The 20042-nt window shown below is 38.4% G+C and overlaps 4 protein-coding genes across 5 annotated transcripts; 1 reads left to right on the top strand and 3 right to left on the bottom strand.

Annotated features, from left to right (window-relative positions):
* Positions 1-7676: 7676 nt before the first annotated feature.
* On the bottom strand, positions 7677-12115 carry stas (Transmembrane protein stas). The gene is made up of 4 exons (XM_068303829.1): positions 11596-12115; positions 11179-11518; positions 10789-10917; positions 7677-8931 (listed from the first exon to the last, which is right to left on the bottom strand). Exons 1-4 carry the CDS (start codon positions 11618-11620, stop codon positions 8418-8420), a joined length of 1008 nt encoding a protein of 335 aa, XP_068159930.1. The 5' UTR covers positions 11621-12115; the 3' UTR covers positions 7677-8417.
* Positions 12116-12357: 242 nt separating this feature from the next.
* On the bottom strand, positions 12358-13556 carry LOC137587416 (gelsolin-related protein of 125 kDa). Its single transcript, XM_068303830.1, has 3 exons — positions 13401-13556; positions 12802-13339; positions 12358-12744 (listed from the first exon to the last, which is right to left on the bottom strand). The coding sequence occupies exons 1-3, from the start codon at positions 13481-13483 to the stop codon at positions 12370-12372; spliced, it is 996 nt and encodes a 331-aa protein (XP_068159931.1). The 5' UTR covers positions 13484-13556; the 3' UTR covers positions 12358-12369.
* A 110-nt stretch (positions 13557-13666) lies between these two features.
* jub (LIM domain-containing protein jub) lies at positions 13667-17055 on the top strand. Of its 2 annotated transcripts, XM_068303827.1 has the most exons (7): positions 13667-15148; positions 15245-15274; positions 15740-15880; positions 15946-16115; positions 16188-16250; positions 16334-16499; positions 16587-17055. In XM_068303827.1, exons 1-7 carry the CDS (start codon positions 13978-13980, stop codon positions 16832-16834), a joined length of 1989 nt encoding a protein of 662 aa, XP_068159928.1. In that variant the 5' UTR covers positions 13667-13977; the 3' UTR covers positions 16835-17055. The 2 variants fall into 2 exon arrangements, with proteins under 2 accessions (XP_068159928.1, XP_068159929.1); XM_068303828.1 differs by lacking the exon at positions 15245-15274 and having other exon boundaries at positions 13669-15148.
* Nup93-1 (Nucleoporin 93kD-1) lies at positions 16982-19980 on the bottom strand. Its single transcript, XM_068303826.1, has 4 exons — positions 19727-19980; positions 19479-19659; positions 17893-19337; positions 16982-17823 (listed from the first exon to the last, which is right to left on the bottom strand). Exons 1-4 carry the CDS (start codon positions 19885-19887, stop codon positions 17115-17117), a joined length of 2496 nt encoding a protein of 831 aa, XP_068159927.1. The 5' UTR covers positions 19888-19980; the 3' UTR covers positions 16982-17114.
* Between the last annotated feature and the right edge of the window lie 62 nt (positions 19981-20042).

Genomic DNA, 20042 nt, shown 5'->3' with positions numbered 1-20042 from the left:
ATCATGTCGCTTGGGTTTTTGGTCATATTTGGATGACTTTAATATACCCTGCTTGGATGGCACAGATAGCAGGGCCTGAACGTTAAGCGACGACGACGACGACATTGAAACTCAATTTGTACTAAAGCCAGTTCAGACACTCAAAAGAAAACAAAAAAAAACGAAATGTATATATAAAATGATTGCACTAAACAACATTTTGACAGCACATTGGCACTTGAACTTGAACCGAACCGATGCCAGAAAATTTTTATACATTTTATAAATCATCATCATAATCACTTTCAATTTCCCAGCAACAACAAAATGTTAATAGAATATGTGAAGCACACGAGGCAAATAGTCAAAGAATGGCCATGTTTAATTTAAATACCAATTATTATGCAAATGTCATAGAAACTTGACCTTTGACTGGTGAATTGTGTGTCGTTTTGTCACTGCGAATGGCCACTAAAGGATACTAAACTAAATTTCATTTTGCGTATTGGATTTGTGATAGGACATTAAACTTAAGGTGGCCTAAAGCCCATTGATCTTAACACGATGATGATGATGATGATGATGGGACTCATGGTCAAAAAGTTGGAGTTTTTCAATTGATTTCAGTTTACTATTGGATTGGGAAGATCCTTAAAAGTTTCTGTCATAAGTTTTCTAGTGTGAGCCTAAAGCCCAAAGATGAGGAAGCCGAGTGAAGTAGGCAAATAGCGCATACGCGGTGTGTGACATTTAGACTAAAGCGTTTAAGCAAACACTTCAGCAATCAAATGAAAATTAAGATTCTTGTAATATTTATTTTAGATAATGGGCATTTACTTGGATTAACGATAAACAAACGGGTTAATAAATAATAATTCATTTTGGAAAAAGTTGCTTTGGTATGATGAAATGATTACCATTAGTTTTATCATCCTCTCCCCAGTCGTGTGAGACGTTCACTTACTTAGCCGTGTTCTCCTTTCGGTCGTTTTCCTTGCCAACCCACATCTCTCATTTTTGCATTGCTGTTCTTCTCATTAATGTGCACCGTGTGCGCTTCAAATTAGGCACGCAAAGCGTTTGCCATTAAAAACGATGAAGAAAAACAGAATAAAAAGGGACCCGTTTTGAAACAAGAACAAAAGCCGCCGAGAATAAGTGTGTGCGAGAGAGAGAGAGAGAGAATGGGAACGCGAGGAACAAAAAAAAAAAAAAGTGGAAAACGAATCTGTCGCATAATTACAAAAAATGTGTCAGACACGGGCCAAGCTCAAACTGCCTTGGCTTTTATGCGTTAACGTCTAGACGGGCGCCCAGGACACTTTTTATTGGGTGGCAAACAGAGAGAGAGAGAGAGAGATCTGGAGCGTGGGAGTGGAGGTTGGTAACAGAGGAACCAGAGCTCATGCCATAGCCATATGTCAAATTGAAGCGGCTGTCAATCTTTTGGCCCCATGCAATTGTTGTTGTTGCCCATGTACCAAAATCAATATTTATCATTGTTGCCATTGTGAGACTTCCCGCCAATTCCGCCAATCTTCCCGATTCCCTCTCTAAGGGACATTTAAACATGCGAGCATAAACGATTTCTTGTCGAAATGTTTGCCTAACTCATGGACCTGCCTGCCCCCGCACTCTCGTCTCTCAATCAACAATTGGATCCAACAAACTAATTACAAATTATTTATATACAAACATATTCCATCTGATTAGAGAGATGAATTCATAGGAATCCTTTTTTTTAGTTAGAGAGGGAATCATCGGTGATTAAAGATGCTTAAAGTCCATGTCATTGTCATTTGTTTCTGATCCGCTTAACCTCATCCTTCTTCTCGCTAGCAACTGCCAACCGCCAAACCATAATCTCAAATTAGAGAATCGTTTGCTCCGAGTTATGAAAGTTTTCTTTGATTCATTCAACTTGTAATTTAGACCAATTTCCAACCGACGCAAAAAAGTCATCACCCAATTTGGTTGCTAGTTTCTTACCAATTTCCAAAAGTCACTTTCAAGAGTGATAACAAGGATATCAAGGATACCCTTTATTCTTTGTCAGCAGAAATTTTATTTTGCCATAAATGTTTCTGTGTTTTTGGTTTTTTATATTTTTGTGATTGTTCAGCGAATGTCTAAATAGTTAAATGTCATAAATGATACGAGCCATATACTACGAGGGAAGTTCGGTTAGTTCTAACACCCTAAAATAAACCCAAAGGTTTTGAAATTTGGGCCATATCTAAACGACAAATGAAATGGCCTTAAAAATTTTGTAATACATTTCAATTTAGGTCTTTGAATTATATATATGTACATATAAATATAGTTATTAACCCGCCTTCGTTTATATTTATATACATTGAAACAAAGAAACATTTTGATCATTTAGTTTTCATGTCCTTTTTGGGCTTTTCTTCTTGTTATGGTCTTCTTTGGCATTCATATTGATTTAAATTGGCCATTTCATTGCTTCATTATTTTAGCAACGATTTAGACTGCCCTACCCAAGTGGAATGGTGTGGAGTAAATGGGGGAAGGAGGAGTAAGATATTGACTTTTTCTTTCTTTCCACTTAAAGCTCAGTAACATTCAGCCCAGCTTCAGGTGTGGGCAAGGTGAGGATATGCTCGTGGACGTATGTCTATGCCGTTCTCTATTTTCTAGCTGAATTATGCAAAATTATATTGAAACATAAAAGGCGCCGACCAATCCGACCATCCGACTAGTCTGTCCGCACTCCTGAGTCAAGCAACTCTTCAATTCAAGTCTCAAGTTTGTCTACAAATGTGGGATTTACTTAATCAAGTATTTATGTTTGGCCTACAAAAAGTTAAAATTATATGGTGCCCGGTCCACGGACCGACCGACCGACCGACCTCGTCGTCTGCATTGTTGACGACCCAAAAGACAAACAAAAAGCACAAAAAAAAAAATTGCCTATTCCAAAGGATCGACACCTAAAATACTCTGTATTAAGAATTAACAATTCGATCGAAAAGAAAACCTCAAAATATCTCTATTTCATGGTCAACCATTCATATTGATCCGTTTTTAGTCCTAGTCGGTCACTCAAACTACCGCACTGATATACCCTGCGGCTGCCTGCCTCTGTGGGGTATAAGAAAACATGCAAAATGAAAACTTTTTTAATACCCCACGACCACCACGTGGCCAAAAAGAAGAGAAAAGGCAAAAAAAAAAACGTCGAAGAAAGGCATAATCGACGCAAATGTGTCAGGATTCGAATTAGAATTAGTGCCAACAAAAAAAAAATATATAAAATAAAAAGAAAAAAAGTAACGCAGAAAATGAAAACGTTTTCCCAAATGGCAGTCGGCAAAAAACTTTGTAGTCTCGGTTTCTCGGCCTCTTTGGTCTCTTTAGTTCTCGTGAATAATGAGTGTAAAGTCTGAGTTGCGGCTTCAAAAGGCAAATACCTATATACATATATATATATGTATGTATATAGAATATTATGGAGAACAAACCAGTTTGTTCAGTTTGCAATTAGTTGTTAAAAGTTTAGTGAATTGAGACCCACGAAATGATTTATTCCAATTACATCCATTTCATTTGGATTTGGTTTTTGAAAAGTTTTCATTTTAACACTTTTCTTAAGAAGCATCAAACGGTGCAAAAGGAGATGAACATTTGATTTCGAACAAAGTATGTATCTTTGATGTGGGGAAGGGGGGCGGTGGAGGGTGAAGAACTTCTCCCAATGGGCCTAGTTGTTTATTAAAATAAAATTAATTGTATTTATTTCCAAAACATCAAACATTTTGACGCATAGCCTGGCTGGACATGAACATTGAATTAAGCCTGCGGCTCTAGATAAGACCCCAAAACACATCCATTCCCTACACAGGACTCTTGTTGCCTGTGCAAATGTTTAGATAAAAGCCATGTCCAGTGAATTCAATTTAGAGAGAGAGAGAGAGAGAGAGATTGACCTTCAATTATACACAGATGGAGATACAAACAAATGGTGCTTCAAAATTGTTGAGGTCATTGAATTGAAGTGAACAATTAGACGACTATATGGCATATCCTTGATCACTTTTGGCTTCGATTTGTTCGATCGCTGATAAGACAAAGTAACAAATTTTTGGCAAAGCAAAGGTCAAGAGAATTGCCTTGTCTAGGTCACAGAATTTCAGGCAATTAAACTCCCTTAAACATCATGCATTACGTTCAGCAAGCGAAGGAGCAAGAGGAGGAGAGAGTGTAATTTCTAAATTGTTTTTGACCTGGCTATAGACTAGGTTGGCGCTTATCACTGACAGTCGTGGCATTGAGAGTGCATGTGGATGGCAGGCAGCCAGCCAGTTGGCCAACACGGCGTATGATTGATTTGCATAATTGCCAGACTTGCTGACATGGCAAAGTGGATTAAGCCAATCAATTTCACATTGCCCCAATACAAGGTAGTAGAATTTTCTGCATGCCTTTCTTTTGGTATTCTTTTGGGCGTTCCTTAAGCCCCCCTACCCCTAGTATAACCAATTTGATGATAAATTTATATATATATTGGTATAAACAAAGCATACATCTGAGCACATGGAGAGGAGAATTACCTTCTCTATTCTCTGTTCATATGTTCATTTGAGCCTTGTTGTGTAGATAAAAGTAAAATTAAAATCCTTTTCCCTCTAAGAAACGGCTCCACGTGTGCAGTGCACTTGACACTTAAAAGAGTTACAGCAATTAATTAGCTCTATTAATAGATTGAATAATTAATAGCTATATTTAGGCAGGTCTTGGACTTTAATGCAAAATGAACTCCACAGAGAAAGATGAAGATATTGAAAGATTTCAGAGCTCCAAAGAATGGGAATGAAACGAATTCAAAAATCTCTTCTAAGTCAATCTGGAAGATTGTGATGAAAACTCTTTTTTACCACAGTCTCCATTTGCCAAGTTTTACTGACTGCTGAACTAATGTCAAATAAGTGAAATCCTCACCAATGGTGGGCCACTATCCCTGGCTAAGCTCTTGATGGCAGAGAGAGAGGCTGTGAGGCTAATGAAGTACATAAATAAATTAAACAACGATTACCGCCTGCCTTTTCTTTGTGTTCCCTTTTTTGTTTTTTTTTTTTTTTTGTTTTGTGCACGTCTCCACTAAGAAGTGTAAGGACTGCGATAAGAATTTGTTACCATTACAGACAGACCGATGAACAGACGGATAGATGGACACCTAGACAGACAGACAAACAGACAGACGGACGGACAGACGGATGGATGGATGAATAGATAGACACACATTTACGTGTGTATTTGTGTCTACTACTTAAGCCCAATAAATATGTGCATAATTTTAGGCAATTACCACAAAAAAAAACAGAAGAAACATCTAAACATGAAACGTTTGCATTATACCCTGTAATGAAGTATAATGAAAGATATCATATGAGCAAGACTGGGCTTAATAAATTTCATGAATTCATAAAATTTAAAATCATGAGTTGCCTGAGCAGACTTTGCTAAGGCCATACCATGCCTTCCCCGCTAAAACTAGTTGGGAATTAGAACCAAATGAAGGAGAAAAAGAGATTCATTCTAAGGGCGAACATACGGGAAAATGTTGGAAATTTTCAACAGGACGACATTGTCCCATCGATCCCAAATCTTAAAGGAATCTAAATGTAACAAGTTTAAGAGGAGCAGCAGGCGCAGAAAAGATATCTAAAATGTTTTCGAGCTGTTTGTATCCCTAATTTGACCTTGGTTTAATATAAAATGTAAAGAAAAGAAGATTTAAGGGCAACTTTGCCGAAGCTCGATATGCCTTGCTTCCCCTTGACTACAGGGTATGCATTACAAAGGGCAAAAAAAAGAAAAATACTTGGCATATCTGTGCTCCACAAACACCCAGGCAGGCGTAAAATTATGATGTCGTTAATACAATTTCAGTATTTTTACTTCACAATGTCCCGGCCTGACGTAGTCTGTCCTTTCCTGCCAGGTTCTGAGGCATGGGCCCATCCCAATACCTCTAGCCCGAGATTTAGCGTCCTAACTACACGCATTCTAAATCAATTACCCTGTCCGTATCTGGGCAGTGTCATGCCATGGATATGGCTATGGCTCTGACCACCTGTAGCTCCTCCTCTGGGCCATCTATTCTCAGTGTCTCTTTTTGATGGGACAAGTTTTGCTCGGCTAAAAGCAAAAAAGTTAAAAGTGAATTAAAAAATATATATGTATGTATGTATATTTCTTCTTTTTTTTTTTTTTTTTTGTTTGCAAAAATGTCAGTAGATAATCCTTTTAAAAAAGTTTCACCGAAACTAATTGAGCACACAAATCATTAAATGGGTCAAAGGTACACAAAACCAAAAAGGGACGCAACTCAACTTGATCTAATTAGAAACAATAACAATAACAACTTGGCAAAATAACAAAAAAAAAACCTCGAGCCCCAAAGAATCCTTTGCGGCCTTGACAGAAAGAGATGGACTATTCAATTTTTTCACATTGGCATTTGCTGACTTGATATTTTTGTCTATCAAACTTTTAATTGACTTTACTTTGATGTCATGATAACAAAACTATTTGAATACACATACATACATACACATGGCTTGACTCTTATTTCGAATGACCACAAGAGTCAACACTATGTATTTGGTGAAAGGACTATGGTATATTGATTTCCTTCTGTTGAAGGATTAAAACATTGTCTTAAAACTCTAAATTGAGTTTAGAGTCACTCTGAGAGTCAAAAATATAAAAAAAAAGGGATGAAATTTTATTTTGAAGACCAAAATATTTTGCGTAGAACTTCATTTATAATGCTTGCTTTATCTCATAGCCAATCGAGTGGTCCTTCCAATTTTCCATACAGTGGGCAAAAGGCAAAGAAAATCCGACCGTATATTCCGTTTTTAGTAATACATTTTTATCTTTAGTATAACTCTAACTATTGTTAATATTTGGATATTCATTTATATTTTACTCGTGCCCATGTCTTAACGAAGTCTAGTGCTCTCTCTCTTGCTCTTTCTCTCGTTCTCTCTTTGTTGCTCTTTAAAAACTTATGTATCCTACGTAGTTTGCATTAAAACCTCAAAAACTTATATGAAATCAAACGTTTTTTTGAAATATTTTGATAATATTTGACAACTTGATGACTACTTTGATGCTTGATTAAGTTTTCAATTTAAGTTTGAATTTAAAAAGAGATTTCCCTATTCGAGAATAGTTTAAAATTTGTCACTTTTTGAATTTGAACTTTTGGTCAACTAATTTAATTTGCTAAAAATTGTATTTTGATTAATGGATAAGCAATAAATCAACATTTTCGTTGATGAAAAGCCTTTTTACGGCCTCCCTAGCATTTGCTATTCCTGCTATATGGCTAGTCCGACATCGATAATACATATATTAGCTCCAAACTACAATTTTAAATATTGCCCATCAAGAAATTGATTTCACATTGAATGAGGCATTGGATTAGTAAAATGGCTTTTGGTTTTTAGCCGGGACACACACCACAGCAAGACACAAACCGAAAGCTAAATAGAATGGCTGTCACACGCTGCGTATACGTGATGGAATCAACTCTATTTCAATACCTTTTTTACTTACAATCAGATTCTAGAATTTTGCCAACCAATAATTAATTTTGAGTTTTGCTTCTTTGTTGCAGACATTAATTTATTTTGTATTTGTGTTTTGGTTTTTTTTTTTTTTTTTTTTTTTTTAATTACTTTTTACTTAGACAATATAAGAACAGTTTCTAGTAAATACTGCAATAGCATTAAACAAAAAAATGATCTAACCTAAAAACGATAATATATGTATATGGAAAATTATGTTGCAAAAGAGTTTTCTAAATAACAAAGTTACAAAATAATTACAATTATAATTGTTTTGGCTAAACTTAAATATATAGTGGATAAGGGGGGACCGGGTCGGCTCTGATTTATTTAATTTTTTTATTTGCTATTTTTGTTTTTTTTCTTTGTTTAAACATAAATAATTTTTTCAAGACATATATAAATATAATTAATATTATTGAATTAATTTTTTTTTTTTTGTGTTTTGTTTCTATTCTCTTTTGTTTTTTTTTTTTCTTGTTTTTGGAAATAGCATTTCGACACAGACTTGATAAAACTTAAAAATGTAATAATAACACACAAAAAAACCTACATACATATATACATATATAGATATATATGTATATTGGATACATACATATATACATATATAGATATATATGTATATTGGATACATACATATATACATATATAGATATATATGTATATTGGATGTTGTATACTCGGTGTACCACTCGGTTTGAGTTAAATTATCCAACACATAAATACAGATAAAGCCAGCCATCTTTTGGTACAGATTTCAGATTTTGCCGTTACCGCTTTGCCACTTTTGTTAACTCCATTCATTCATTTGGATATTCATTCACATTTATGAATTTACGCCACCTTCTTCTTGCTCTTGAATTTGTTCTTCAGCAAGCCGGGCGCAAGGGCGGCACAGGCGCACACTGTCAGCACACCCATTGAGGTCCAAGAGAAGGCATCACTCGAGCTGGTCATCTTTTGCAACGTTTTGCCGGCCTGTATGGCAATCACAGATGGCGGAGCCACACCACAGAATGTCCCCAAGGCGAATGTATGCACGGGTACACCAATTACCGGCGATGCCAAATTGATAAACCAATTGGGCAGAATTGGTGTCATGCGTAGGAAAAGCATGTAATTGAAGAGACTATCGCGATACTCTTCCACATGCTTCGACCATTCGCTGGTCTTCTTTGGCCAAAAGTGACGTATGAGTCGTCGTCCGACCAGATTCGAGAGCGTATAGCATAGCGTGGCGCCCAGCGCCGAACAGAAACAGATGAGGAACAGTGCTATGGGGAATTTATACAGGAATCCAAGTAATATCGATAGGAATAATGAACCAGGAATGGCAAAAGTTTGTAGGCTACAACGAAAGCAAGTTATGGAAACCAAATTTTTGTTTTTTTTTTTTTGCCTGTAACAGAGTAAACATATTTGAATAAACAGTCTAGATCAGTCATATTAAAGCCTATTAGCTTAATCAATTCGATTTATCACATCTCTAACAAGATTATCCTATCAACAATCTGATCTTAGTCTACCCCCCAACTAGTGTATACACCTCTATATATGTACTTTTATATAAAGATTATTCAGTCAGAGCGCGTGTGTGCTTGGCATGTCTACTATATATATATTTATAGACACCGCAATAGGAAGAGAACATTGGCAACGCCAACAACTTGACAATGGGCACCCGCATAGCACATGTCGCAATTTCTTTGATAACAATAGAAAATAAGTTAAAGGGCAGGGCTAAAGTCGAATTTGACAAAGTTGAAATACTCTTCTGCTCAATAAAGATACTCCTACTACATTTTCATTGGCCAATTATGGCATTAACTATGCTAAATAGTTTAAGCGACTTTAATATGCTCTTTTTGCCAGTAGGCTAACTGTTCATAGGTGTAATTAAAAGAAGAAAAACAGTGAAAACACACAAAGAAAATGCTGCCAGCTGCTTTAAATGCGTGCACATACACACATATCTATGGATATTTATAAAACACAGCTGTTTTTTAAATAAAAGGAATACCATTAATGTATAGGGCCATAATGAGATATGTAAGTCGGTGGAACAATCAAAAATAATAGAGTAAAATCTAAAATGGGTCGCCCACTATCAGCTGGATTAAGTATGACAAAGGGGAAATTAACTAGACCAAGTTGAAATATTAATACATCGCAAAAAACACAAAAAAATAAAGCATTATAATGCTGAGTAAACTGTTGTTTTTTTTTTTCAGCTAAAATATTTTGATGAAATGTTGCCTCTATTTACGCAATTTACACAGACAGTCACATTTGATACATGTTTTTGTTTGTTGTGTGAATCAATTATAACGCAATTGAAAATTTGCTTAGATTAGCTGTTCCAGATACCCTTTCCTTTTACAAGTTTATAGACATTATGGGCTCATAGTATTTTGGCACTAATAGCAAACATTTCAAAGTTTCATTTCATGTACGATAAAAGGCTTTATAAAAGCGAAAATTATAAGTGCTTCTTCATTTAAATGTTATTGTCTTCTATTTTTGAGTTTAAGAAGAAATTGTAACAAAAAATGTTACACAAATTCTTGAAAATTCAAATTGATAGTGTATTTTGAAGTCGGCATTTGAAGGTGTGAACTTTTGGGGGTATTCGATGTTTGGGGTCTCTGCTGATGATGACGATTTTGCTATGAAACGATCAAAAGTCCAAAGCTTTTAAAGTGACCTTGTGTCTCTCTCACTCAAGGAAGAGAATCACAAGATCAGCAAAATTGTTCTAAATTCTCAAAATGAGTAAATCTCTTGATCACAATTTGGTATAAAACTACAATGAACGTTTCATTTGATTAGAATTATTTGAAAACCTAGGACCTTGAGGGTTGACCTGAGAGCATTTCCGGGTTTTAAAGCCGCCTCCCTATCTCTATCTCTATTTCTAGCTATCGGTCTCTGAGGCTCAGTTTCACTCTCTGTATGGTTGACTCATACTGAGTTGAAATGCGAATAAAACACGTCGTAGAAGAACGTGTCGCTTCATGTTGGTGAGTGCTTTTTTTTTTTGTTTTTCTTTGGTTTTGTTGTAATTAATATGCAAACTATATACCATGACCGTGCATATTAATTAGTATGACCGTGAATTCTTTGTTAAGCGTAATTGGGTCAAGGTTATGTTGGTTATGTTTGTTGTTAGATTTGTTGCTTATGTTGTTGTTGTAGAAAAGGATACAATACGTAGGCGACGACCACTCCAAACATGACTTCAAAATAATACATGTCCTTGTAGCGATCCAAGACTTTGGCCAACATTTTAGCATCTTGTATATCACGAGGTATTTTCAAATGTTGTTTCTCGGCCCTGCAAGCATATGCGAGAGAGAAAGAGAGAGAGGGAAAGAAAGAAGGCGGAGAGTTACATACGCTCAAGCATACAAACAAGTTAGTTGTAAATAATTCTCTCGGTGTGTTTGGGTGCCTGTGTGTGTGTTAGTGTGCGAGTGAAAAAGGTGGCGTGACTTGGCTGAGCAATAAATTGGCAACACATCAGCCTCCGCCTTTGCCACTGCGTCTGCGTCTGGTTGTTGTTGTTTTTTTTTTTTTCTTAAGTCCTTTAACTTACGCATTTAATTCCGGGAATATGGCATAGACGTAGCACATTGTGGCCACACTGGCAACGAATATGCCAGCGACAATGACCAGAGATCTTCTAGTGGCTTTCCGTTCATCCGCTGACATGGCTGATGATGACGATGACAACGACGATGACACAGCCGCCTGCTTTTGTGGTGTTGATTGCTGCTGCTGTTCGTCCTGTTGCTGCTGCTGCTGCTGTTGTTGATTTCCTCCATGATTCTCGAAAGGTTGTTCATGTTTTTTCGGTGGTCTATGTTTACCGTTCATTAGGTTGCTTGTTTCTGTTGATGTTGCGGTGGTCAGCCCCTTATCAGCAGCTGCAATGGCTACAAAAGAAAAGCATGCAAATTGCCATGAAACAGCTCCGACATCTCTACCACCCACTCCACCACAATTTACTTACCACCATTATGCATAAGTGTGGACATGACGAATTCACTAATTGTTCTTTTAATAAAACTTTCAAAATTTTGTGCAGTTGGTGTTTTTTTTCGCGTTTTTGTTTTAAATCATTTGAGATAAAATTTTTTGTTGTTCTCTATGTAACTACAAATTTAGCGTCTAATAGAATTATCAATTAATATTATTATGGTGTATATATGTATGTATGTATGTACATATATGTACGTATGCATGTGTATGCGTTCTTTTTATGTCGATTTGCGCGCTTTAACAGTTTTTTCTCCCGTCTCTCTCCCTCGTTTTTTGCTGATACTCTCATTAAATTAAATCAATAAAAAACTATATTGTGAAACATGGAAATAGTGTCAAAACAGGCACTGACACTTGATGAATTTAATTTGAAATTTCTAAATATTTGTTGTTATTTGCCACTAATGTTGTACTATAAATTGAGCTATAATTCCATTTTACACACACACTTTTCTTCAGCATTCGCTCTGCTTTGGTTAGTGTGTGAATTTTATTTTAATTTTTCTTTTGTGCTAAAAAAAAAACTATCGTTATCGGTTCGATAACAGATAACCAGCAAGATTTTGGCTTAAGTAATCGATTACTGTGTTTTAGCTAAATTTGGCTAGTTTTATCTGTAATCACTTAGTACTGGTTTATTTGTATCGATAATCATTTGGTAATATGTTTCTCCGGCATTGTTCGTTTTCTAAAGAACTGTATTTCAAGGACAATTAAATAAAAAGTAACGCCGTTTTTATTTCAATTAATCACTACTTTTATTGGTCGTCGAATTGCTTTTCAGTTGACGATATAGCTCGATCATTTTTTGCTGCTCGGTTTCTAGCATGGATCGTGTGGCTGCTGGAAGATCCTTGCGTTTGCCTTTCATTTGAACTTTTGTGGGTGTTTTGTGTTGGATTTTACTAATGGCAGTTGGTTTCACTCGCTCCTCGTTTGCTTGTATTTGCCGATTCGTTCCATCCAGCATGGAGGACAGTAAAAGATTACCCTTTCGCCCCGGCCGTGGCACCGTTTCATTCTTGGCAGCTTTTCGTGGCAGAGTCTTTAGTGTAGGTGGAGCATGAACTGTTTCGCCAAAAGTGAAAACATCTCTTTTGTATTCAGCGGGATGAGACACCTGTGAACGTAGAGATAGTGTCAGGGGTTATAGACATAGGAAACATTTAATTTATACCTCGTCCGGATCCTTTATGCCATTTCGCTGTTCCTGTTTAACCTCTCGAATGGCTTGCTTGACCAGCTCCTTCCTGGTCTTTTCATCCATAGAGGGTTTTTCTAGCTTTTTCCGATTCTTTCCGTTCTTCTGCAAACGTCGTTCCTGCTGCTTTTGCTTCATTAGCTCATCGATCTCGTTCTTTGGACGCTTTTGAACTGTTATTTCCCCCGTTTTAGGATTACGCAGCACGTTTACACCGTATTTGGCCTCATATTGCGCCTCGCGGACTGAGGCATTGGTTATACGATTCACTCGCCTCAGGTAGTCTTCATCAGTTTCCTCGGCGAGTTGTCGTATATTTTTGATGGCGTTCGTTTTAGAATTCGTGGGGGAAGCACCTGTTGAGGACTTCGGCTTGTCCTCCTTACCTATAGTACCTAATTTAACTTTATTGCCCTTTTTGCTAGCTTCCGTTAGTTTTTGGAATTGTTTAAACCGAAATGAGACACGCTGCTCATCAGTTTTTTCTGGCGGATTGTTGATCACATTGGCCAATCTGTAAATACCAAGAAACATGTGAGAATTTGGTATTTACTCTTTATTTTCAAGTAACTTACTTTTTCTCTCTTTGCTCCTGTTGCTTGAGTGGATCACGTATTCCATGATGTTTGCGAACGGGAATTTTACGCTTTCTAGCCATTTGTCAAAATAAATGAAATGAATAAACAACGTTTTAAATATTCAACAACATGCTTTCTAGGCAAAAACAATTGATATCGATAATTCGTTACATAGCGTTGACAATATAGCGGTTTTAGCGGATTTTTGACTAATAGTATTTGGTCACACTGCGGCAAAGATGTTCTTAAGTGTTATCGATAATCTTCGATCGAAATCGCAGTCTCTGTCCATTTGCCTTGTGATGAATAAAGAAAATGTGGAAAATTGTTGACAAATTGCAAACGGAAAATCACACCCATTGACCAGAAAGAACTCGGCACACGCAGAGTGAAACAGTATTGACAAATGCAATCCAAAGGGCTTAATTGACCCTAAAATCTTTAGTAGCAAGAGGCGGTAGTTGTTTACTTTTGGCGTCCCTCCCCGCCCTGGACTACACGAAGATTGAACGAGAGAGAGAGGGAGAGCACTTTGAGAAGAGAAGACGAAATTAGAGGCAGGTGCCCCATCACAATGACCACCCGACGCACAACAAGGAATGCCACAAGTGCATCCAATGAGTCCGAATACGACTACGAGTTGCTCATGCAGCGTATGCATATAGGCAGCAGCGGAGGAGGAGGTGCAACAATGTCTGGTGCTAGCGCTGGTGGATTAGGTGTTCTGGGTCGTAACTATCAACGCTCACCCGTTGCTGTTGAGAACTTTGTTGAACAAATCTTTCACAATGGCAGTCCACAGATATATGCACCAACTGCTCAGGTGCTGGGCCAACGCATTGCCCCACAAAAACATTCGCCGGTCTATGAAAATTTGGAATTCCATGGCCAATTCGACTCGAATCATAAACGTGCCCAGCCCCAGAGTCCAGGCAGCAGACATGCAGCAGCTATGAGTGCCGGAAGCGGAATGCTAAAAGACTATCTGGTTATGCAGCCAATTGGAGGACGTCTAGCCCATACCCCGGTGCCGGATGCTGGTAATTCTATAGCTAATAGTAACGACACCGAGAATGTTGCCAATCCTATATATGAGAACATTATACCCCATTCGGGGCAGCGAGCACAACCACAAGCATCACCTGCCACGGCTACCATGTCCAGTTCATCGTCTGTGTCATCAGTCACTGCCTCTGGTTTGGATCTCAATGCACTGTTAGCCTCACCCATGCATCAGCGTAGCTTTAGCTCCCACACAAGCTCCACAAACTCATCCACACAGGCTGCTCCTGCCGCTGCTGCTGCTTCACAATCTAATTTAGCTTCGCCCAACCAACGTTACAGAAACTTATCGTTGCCCAATCATATTCCAGTCTCGAAATTACAACAGCATACACTTATTAAGCATTTACCATCACATGGCCCATCGGTAGTCTCTGGCGGAGTCTCTGCTCCGCAGCCTGGCATAAATGTGTCCGTGAATCCCAATTATATTGAGGATATCAATAGTTCCGATTATGTCTGCATGACAGCTAATCTACATCGAAATACAGCCAGTGGATCTATAGCACCTGTGGGCGCTACTCCACAGCGGGCAGCAGCAACCGGACAAGCTACGGAAACTGGGATAGCAGCAGTGGTTCCTCCTCCCACGTTATTGTCGGCAGCGACTGCTGCAACCCAATCATTGCGAGCCACGCCCATAGCAGTGGCCACCTCACCTACACCCTCACAAGGCAGTACAGGTAAGAAATTTTCTTTCCCCCACTAAATTCTATCACCCTCTCTTCACAACTCTTAACTAACGTTTCATCTTAATCAATTCCCACAAATACATGCAGCTGTCAATGCCGCTTTAAAGCCCAGAAGAGGTAACAAAGAATCAAAGAAAAAAACATACAAAAATACATTCAAGGATTTACATTTTCTTTTGTTCTTTTATTTATACACCTTCTTGGCAAATAACCCCTAAGTTAGGCTATAAAATATTCAGCCACACCTTTCTTTGTGATGAATTTGTGTATTCTTTTACTCGATAACTAATTGAAACAAGTCCCTGAAAAACATATTTGAGTTGTTTTTTCAATTAATATTTATTGATGAGCTTTCATTTGCTTTATCAATTGACTGAGGTTTTTATTGATCAACTGAAATCGAAACAATATTGATTCAATTATTGATTTATTTACCATATTTTCGTATGCCTTTTTGTTTTCCTTATTTTCTTAGATTAAGTTTTAACTAATTTAACTAACTTAAAAAGTATTATTCCTTAGAAATTGAAAAATTTGGTCAAGGACATATCTACAATTGAATAAGTTTTTTGCCCAAATTAGGTTTGACCAAAAATTTGCTGCCATATAGCGTGACACCGCCACGTCCGGCTGGTCCGACCGAAGCGCAACGCAAAATCGAGGAATTAACCCGCCAGCTAGAAGAAGAGATTGAACAAAGCGAAGAGCATGGCGAGTACTTTGGTAAGAGGTTTTCCCCCAAATACGAGGACCTTTGGTTCAAATCAAATAAATTTTCATTGTTTTAGGCATTTGTCACACTTGTGGCGAGAAGGTGAAAGGTGCTGGACAAGCTTGCCAGGCTATGGGTAATCTATATCATACGAATTGCTTCATTTGCTGCTCCTGTGGCCGGGCATTACGTGGCAAGGCATTCTATAATGTGCATGGGCGTGTGTATTGTGAGGAGGATTATATGGTAAATAGGATAATAAGGGAAAATTCTAAAAGAAAGGCGTTTTAATCAAATGATTCTTATATATTCTTGCAGTACTCGGGTTTCCAGCAAACGGCGGAAAAATGCGCCATCTGTGGCCATTTAATTATGGAAATGGTTGGTATTCTCTTCCGCTCTCTCGCTCACTCTCTCTCTCTGTCTGCTCATTAAAGGATTAAATTAAACTTTTTTGTTGATAGATCTTGCAGGCAATGGGCAAATCATATCATCCCGGTTGCTTCCGCTGTTGCATATGCAATGAATGCCTCGATGGTGTACCCTTTACTGTCGATGTAGATCATAAGATTTATTGTGTGAATGATTATCATCGCATGTTTGCCCCAAAATGTGCCAGTTGTGGCAAAGGTGAGTTCACTAGATTAAAGTCAATCAATAGTCACTTTTACTATCAGCTCTCTCTTTCTCTCTCTCTGTTGTTTTGTTTCGTGACAGGAATAACACCCGTTGAAGGCACTGATGAGACTGTTCGTGTTGTTTCCATGGATAAGGATTTCCATGTTGATTGCTACATATGCGAAGAATGTGGCATGCAATTGACTGATGAGCCAGATAAACGTTGCTATCCCTTGGATGGACGTTTACTCTGTCGCGGTTGTCATTTACAACGATTGGCCCTGCAATCCTCACCACATGTCCGCCATCAAGAGCCGGTATGCGCCTCCTATCAGTATATGGGTTAAATCATTGAAACATACATACATACGAAAAAAAAAAATAACCATTGAGAACCAGCAATCAATTAAATCTGTCTATCGACTCTATTCCACTCCGACGACTGAAAGTAAACAGAGCAACTACAACAAAAAGAAAAATAAACTATTCCAATATCCAATTAATTAATTAATTATCTTTAATAAAAACAGAAAGAAAAAATGCATTTATATAATTATAAAGACAGAAAGTTAATGAATTTTTCCTCTCTGCCTCTGGCTCTCTCTCGGCCACACCCACTATCTCTTTCTAATGCATAAGAATTTCAATTTGTACAAGACGTTTGTTGGTATCGGCTGGCATACGATATGGCACAGTAGCTGCCATATTGGTCAATGCTTTGGCACGATCACGCAAATGGCATAGGGCAGCCTCTTTGCCAAGTCCACTATCATCTATGATGGTCAAGGTGGTGTTGTTATTGGGCGATGCGGAGCCAGATCTCAGTGATTGATACTCAGAGTAGATGATATTCATAGCGGCCAATAGAACATCGGGTAGAACTTTGATAATTTCCGGGCCCATACGCTTTAAATTCTTGACACACTCATCGACATTGGCACAGGAAGTGGGTGTCAGTCTGTAATCGACCAGAATTTCCAGTGCCAAACGCGCCTCATTTTCATGATAATAGTCAAAGAATTGAAGCAATTGTGCTAGCAATTGATATGTGACCACCGCTTGAGCATCTACATCTATTTTACGCACGGCCAGAGCGTTATTCATGCGCTCTATAATGGCAACGAGACGATGTCGCAGGCTTCCCTCCCGCGTCCTCTGATGAACTACCTGGGCAAGCAATGATGAGATTAAACGCAAAGTCTTATCCAAATGGCCGGCAATGAAATAGAATTTAATTGCCGATTCGAAATTACTGCGATTTGCCAATTCATCGCCCACCATGCCAGCCAAGAAGTATTTATCAAAATCCAAGGCGGGGAATTGTGAAAAAATGCCGCTAAAGTAAACAAAAATGCGATTAGCAACAGGATTGTTCGGACTTGTCAGAGAGTAGTAGTTTACTTACCCCGAATAACGCCATGACTCTGTCGTATCCTGTACCCCAAAGACCAACTGCAGCATTTGTTCATCACAATTCTCGATGAGGAGGTCACACATGCATGTCAACATCAAATTCTTGCCATCGCTTGATTTAAAGTGTCGCAATAGATAATAATATTGCATAGCTTCGTTAGGATCGGTTTGTTCGAAACATTTGGCATACATTATGATGAGGCGGGCCAAATTGAGACGCTTCATCGGCTTAGGATCCTCTGGCTCAACACATAACAATGGCTGCTGCACTCCCGAATTGGGAACACCCAGCAGACAGAGTTCATGCAGGGCAATGGCCATGTGTACCGCATGGGGTCGATTCGCTTCGGTGCGAGCCAAAAACTCAATGGCCGATTCAAATTGCCCGGTTAGGGCCAAAACCTGGAAATATAATTCCGTCTTTTCGCGTGCATTGAAATAGTTTTCGCCATATTTATCCAATATCATGGATTGCAGGCCACTGTATGTCAATTGTTCGACATTATAGTCGCGACGATCGTCAGTTCGCAATATGGATAATTGCATCCAGAGGAAATCATCGATGCTATGCATAATTTCGGCATGCGAATCATGGGGATCACAGGCCAGGATAATGGCATAGACGGCCTTCTTAAACGGATCCGAGCAGAGGCGCAATTTGTTATTATATTCCAATTTTAATTGTCCCACAAGCTTGCTATTCGATTTTTCTGCCTCATCGCTCTCTTGGAGTAGAATCATATATTTCAGGAGCTCGGGGCATGCACCCGATTCCTTAAGGAATTGCACGGCTGCAGACAAATCACCACTTCGTAGGCTATAATAGACCAGAGGCCACAATGGTCGGCTATTGTTAACATCGAGTAGACCGACCAATGTCTGCGGCCCTCGGAATGTAACGCCCACAAATGAACTAACCATATTAAATATATTGGGTACGCCTCCTCTCTGGGCAATAGCCAGATTCTGTTTGATCACCGTATTCATGTAGTGGCGATAGCGCCGTTCCAAATATGTGCGCGCCTGCTGCACAAATTGTGGAGTTGTCTGACGATTCTTAATGGGATCCACATTTCGGGTCAATGGTGTCACCCCGGCCATAAATTCCAGAACGCTCCACATTTCATGGACGAATTCATCGGGGAATTTCTCTCTGGCCAATTTTGTGAATTTCGCTATCAAATTTGGACGATGCCCAACGGCCGACAGATGTGTGTGATTATATGTGGTTATCTCCAAGGCATATAGTAATTCAATATTAGTTAGAAGAGATTTTGGTGTGGGATTTTCCTGCAATACACTGGACACTGTTTGCCGCAAAACGTCTGGGAAATCTTCCTGTTTTGGCCCCACCAATGAGTTCAGTAGGCGTTCCTTCTCCCTACCCCATTCGGCATAAATGCAGCGCCATTTCGATCGCTCCACAGAGTCAAAAATCTAGAAAAATTTATAAAATATATGTAGAAAATGAGTATGATATGTTTAAGCCATATTGTGGTATCCCGAAAACCATCTGCAGAGGCAGTTGGTTCAGTTGGATGTCTAGAATATATATTACTAATGATCTGAATGTCTTACACTGCGATTGGTCTCATCTATAACAGAGAGAATGGCATTTTCACGTTCATTCTTCAAATAGCCCTTGACATCGGAGTCTGTGACAGGATCCAATGGCTCAAATGATCTTCTAGCACTCAGCGATTCCAATTTCTGTGTCAATTTAGGCAAATCCACACCTTTCGAGCCAAGCAGAGTGTAACTATGTGTGTGTGGGAGACAATTTAGTATTTGTTTAATAAACAAAAGAAAACGCATCCAGTACTTACGCTTGCAAATCATTTGTTCCTGTTTGCGTGACGCGCGAATGGAGCTCTTGGGTGGCTTGCAAAACTTGCGAAATTGTTCGCTCTACGCGCGGTAATTCGGCATCCATTTTTGTTCTATTATTAAGGCGTTGAGCCTGCTGTAGCAAGTCTCGTAAATCCATTTTCGTTATTTTTCTAAATTTGGCAGTATGAATTGTAAACGAATAAATATTAACAACAAAAAAAATACAAAAGCGCTGTGCACGCCGGCTGACTATCGATAACGATTGTCGCGATAACAATATTTGTTCACGATAACAACTGAAAATTTACCAGT

This window comes from Drosophila tropicalis, unplaced genomic scaffold (genome assembly GCF_018151085.1).
Source record: "Drosophila tropicalis isolate 14030-0801.00 unplaced genomic scaffold, ASM1815108v1 contig_158, whole genome shotgun sequence".
Lineage (NCBI taxonomy): Eukaryota > Metazoa > Arthropoda > Insecta > Diptera > Drosophilidae > Drosophila > Drosophila tropicalis.
This window is presented reverse-complemented; position numbering and strand designations above follow the sequence as displayed.

What these genes read in the sequence shown, in the direction of transcription:
- Nup93-1 (XM_068303826.1), bottom strand. Translation starts at nt 19,887, where the DNA reads ATGGATTTACGAGACTTGCTACAGCAGGCTCAACGCCTTAATAATAGA. An exon ending in GGAACAAATGATTTGCAAGC is followed by an intron (nt 19,660 to 19,726) that starts GTAAGTACTGGA and finishes ACACACACATAG; the next exon opens with TTACACTCTGCTTGGCTCGA. An exon ending in GAGTCATGGCGTTATTCGGG is followed by an intron (nt 17,824 to 17,892) that starts GTAAGTAAACTA and finishes TGTTTACTTTAG; the next exon opens with CGGCATTTTTTCACAATTCC.
- LOC137587416 (XM_068303830.1), bottom strand. Translation starts at nt 13,483, where the DNA reads ATGGCTAGAAAGCGTAAAATTCCCGTTCGCAAACATCATGGAATACGT. An exon ending in CAGGAGCAAAGAGAGAAAAA is followed by an intron (nt 13,340 to 13,400) that starts GTAAGTTACTTG and finishes TGGTATTTACAG; the next exon opens with ATTGGCCAATGTGATCAACA. An exon ending in GCATAAAGGATCCGGACGAG is followed by an intron (nt 12,745 to 12,801) that starts GTATAAATTAAA and finishes CTACGTTCACAG; the next exon opens with GTGTCTCATCCCGCTGAATA.
- jub (XM_068303827.1), top strand. Translation starts at nt 13,978, where the DNA reads ATGACCACCCGACGCACAACAAGGAATGCCACAAGTGCATCCAATGAG. An exon ending in AGAGCATGGCGAGTACTTTG is followed by an intron (nt 15,881 to 15,945) that starts GTAAGAGGTTTT and finishes TCATTGTTTTAG; the next exon opens with GCATTTGTCACACTTGTGGC. An exon ending in GCCATTTAATTATGGAAATG is followed by an intron (nt 16,251 to 16,333) that starts GTTGGTATTCTC and finishes TTTTGTTGATAG; the next exon opens with ATCTTGCAGGCAATGGGCAA.
- stas (XM_068303829.1), bottom strand. Translation starts at nt 11,620, where the DNA reads ATGTCCACACTTATGCATAATGGTG. An exon ending in ATATTCCCGGAATTAAATGC is followed by an intron (nt 10,918 to 11,178) that starts GTAAGTTAAAGG and finishes ATATGCTTGCAG; the next exon opens with GGCCGAGAAACAACATTTGA. An exon ending in GTGGTCGTCGCCTACGTATT is followed by an intron (nt 8,932 to 10,788) that starts GTATCCTTTTCT and finishes CTTTCGTTGTAG; the next exon opens with CCTACAAACTTTTGCCATTC.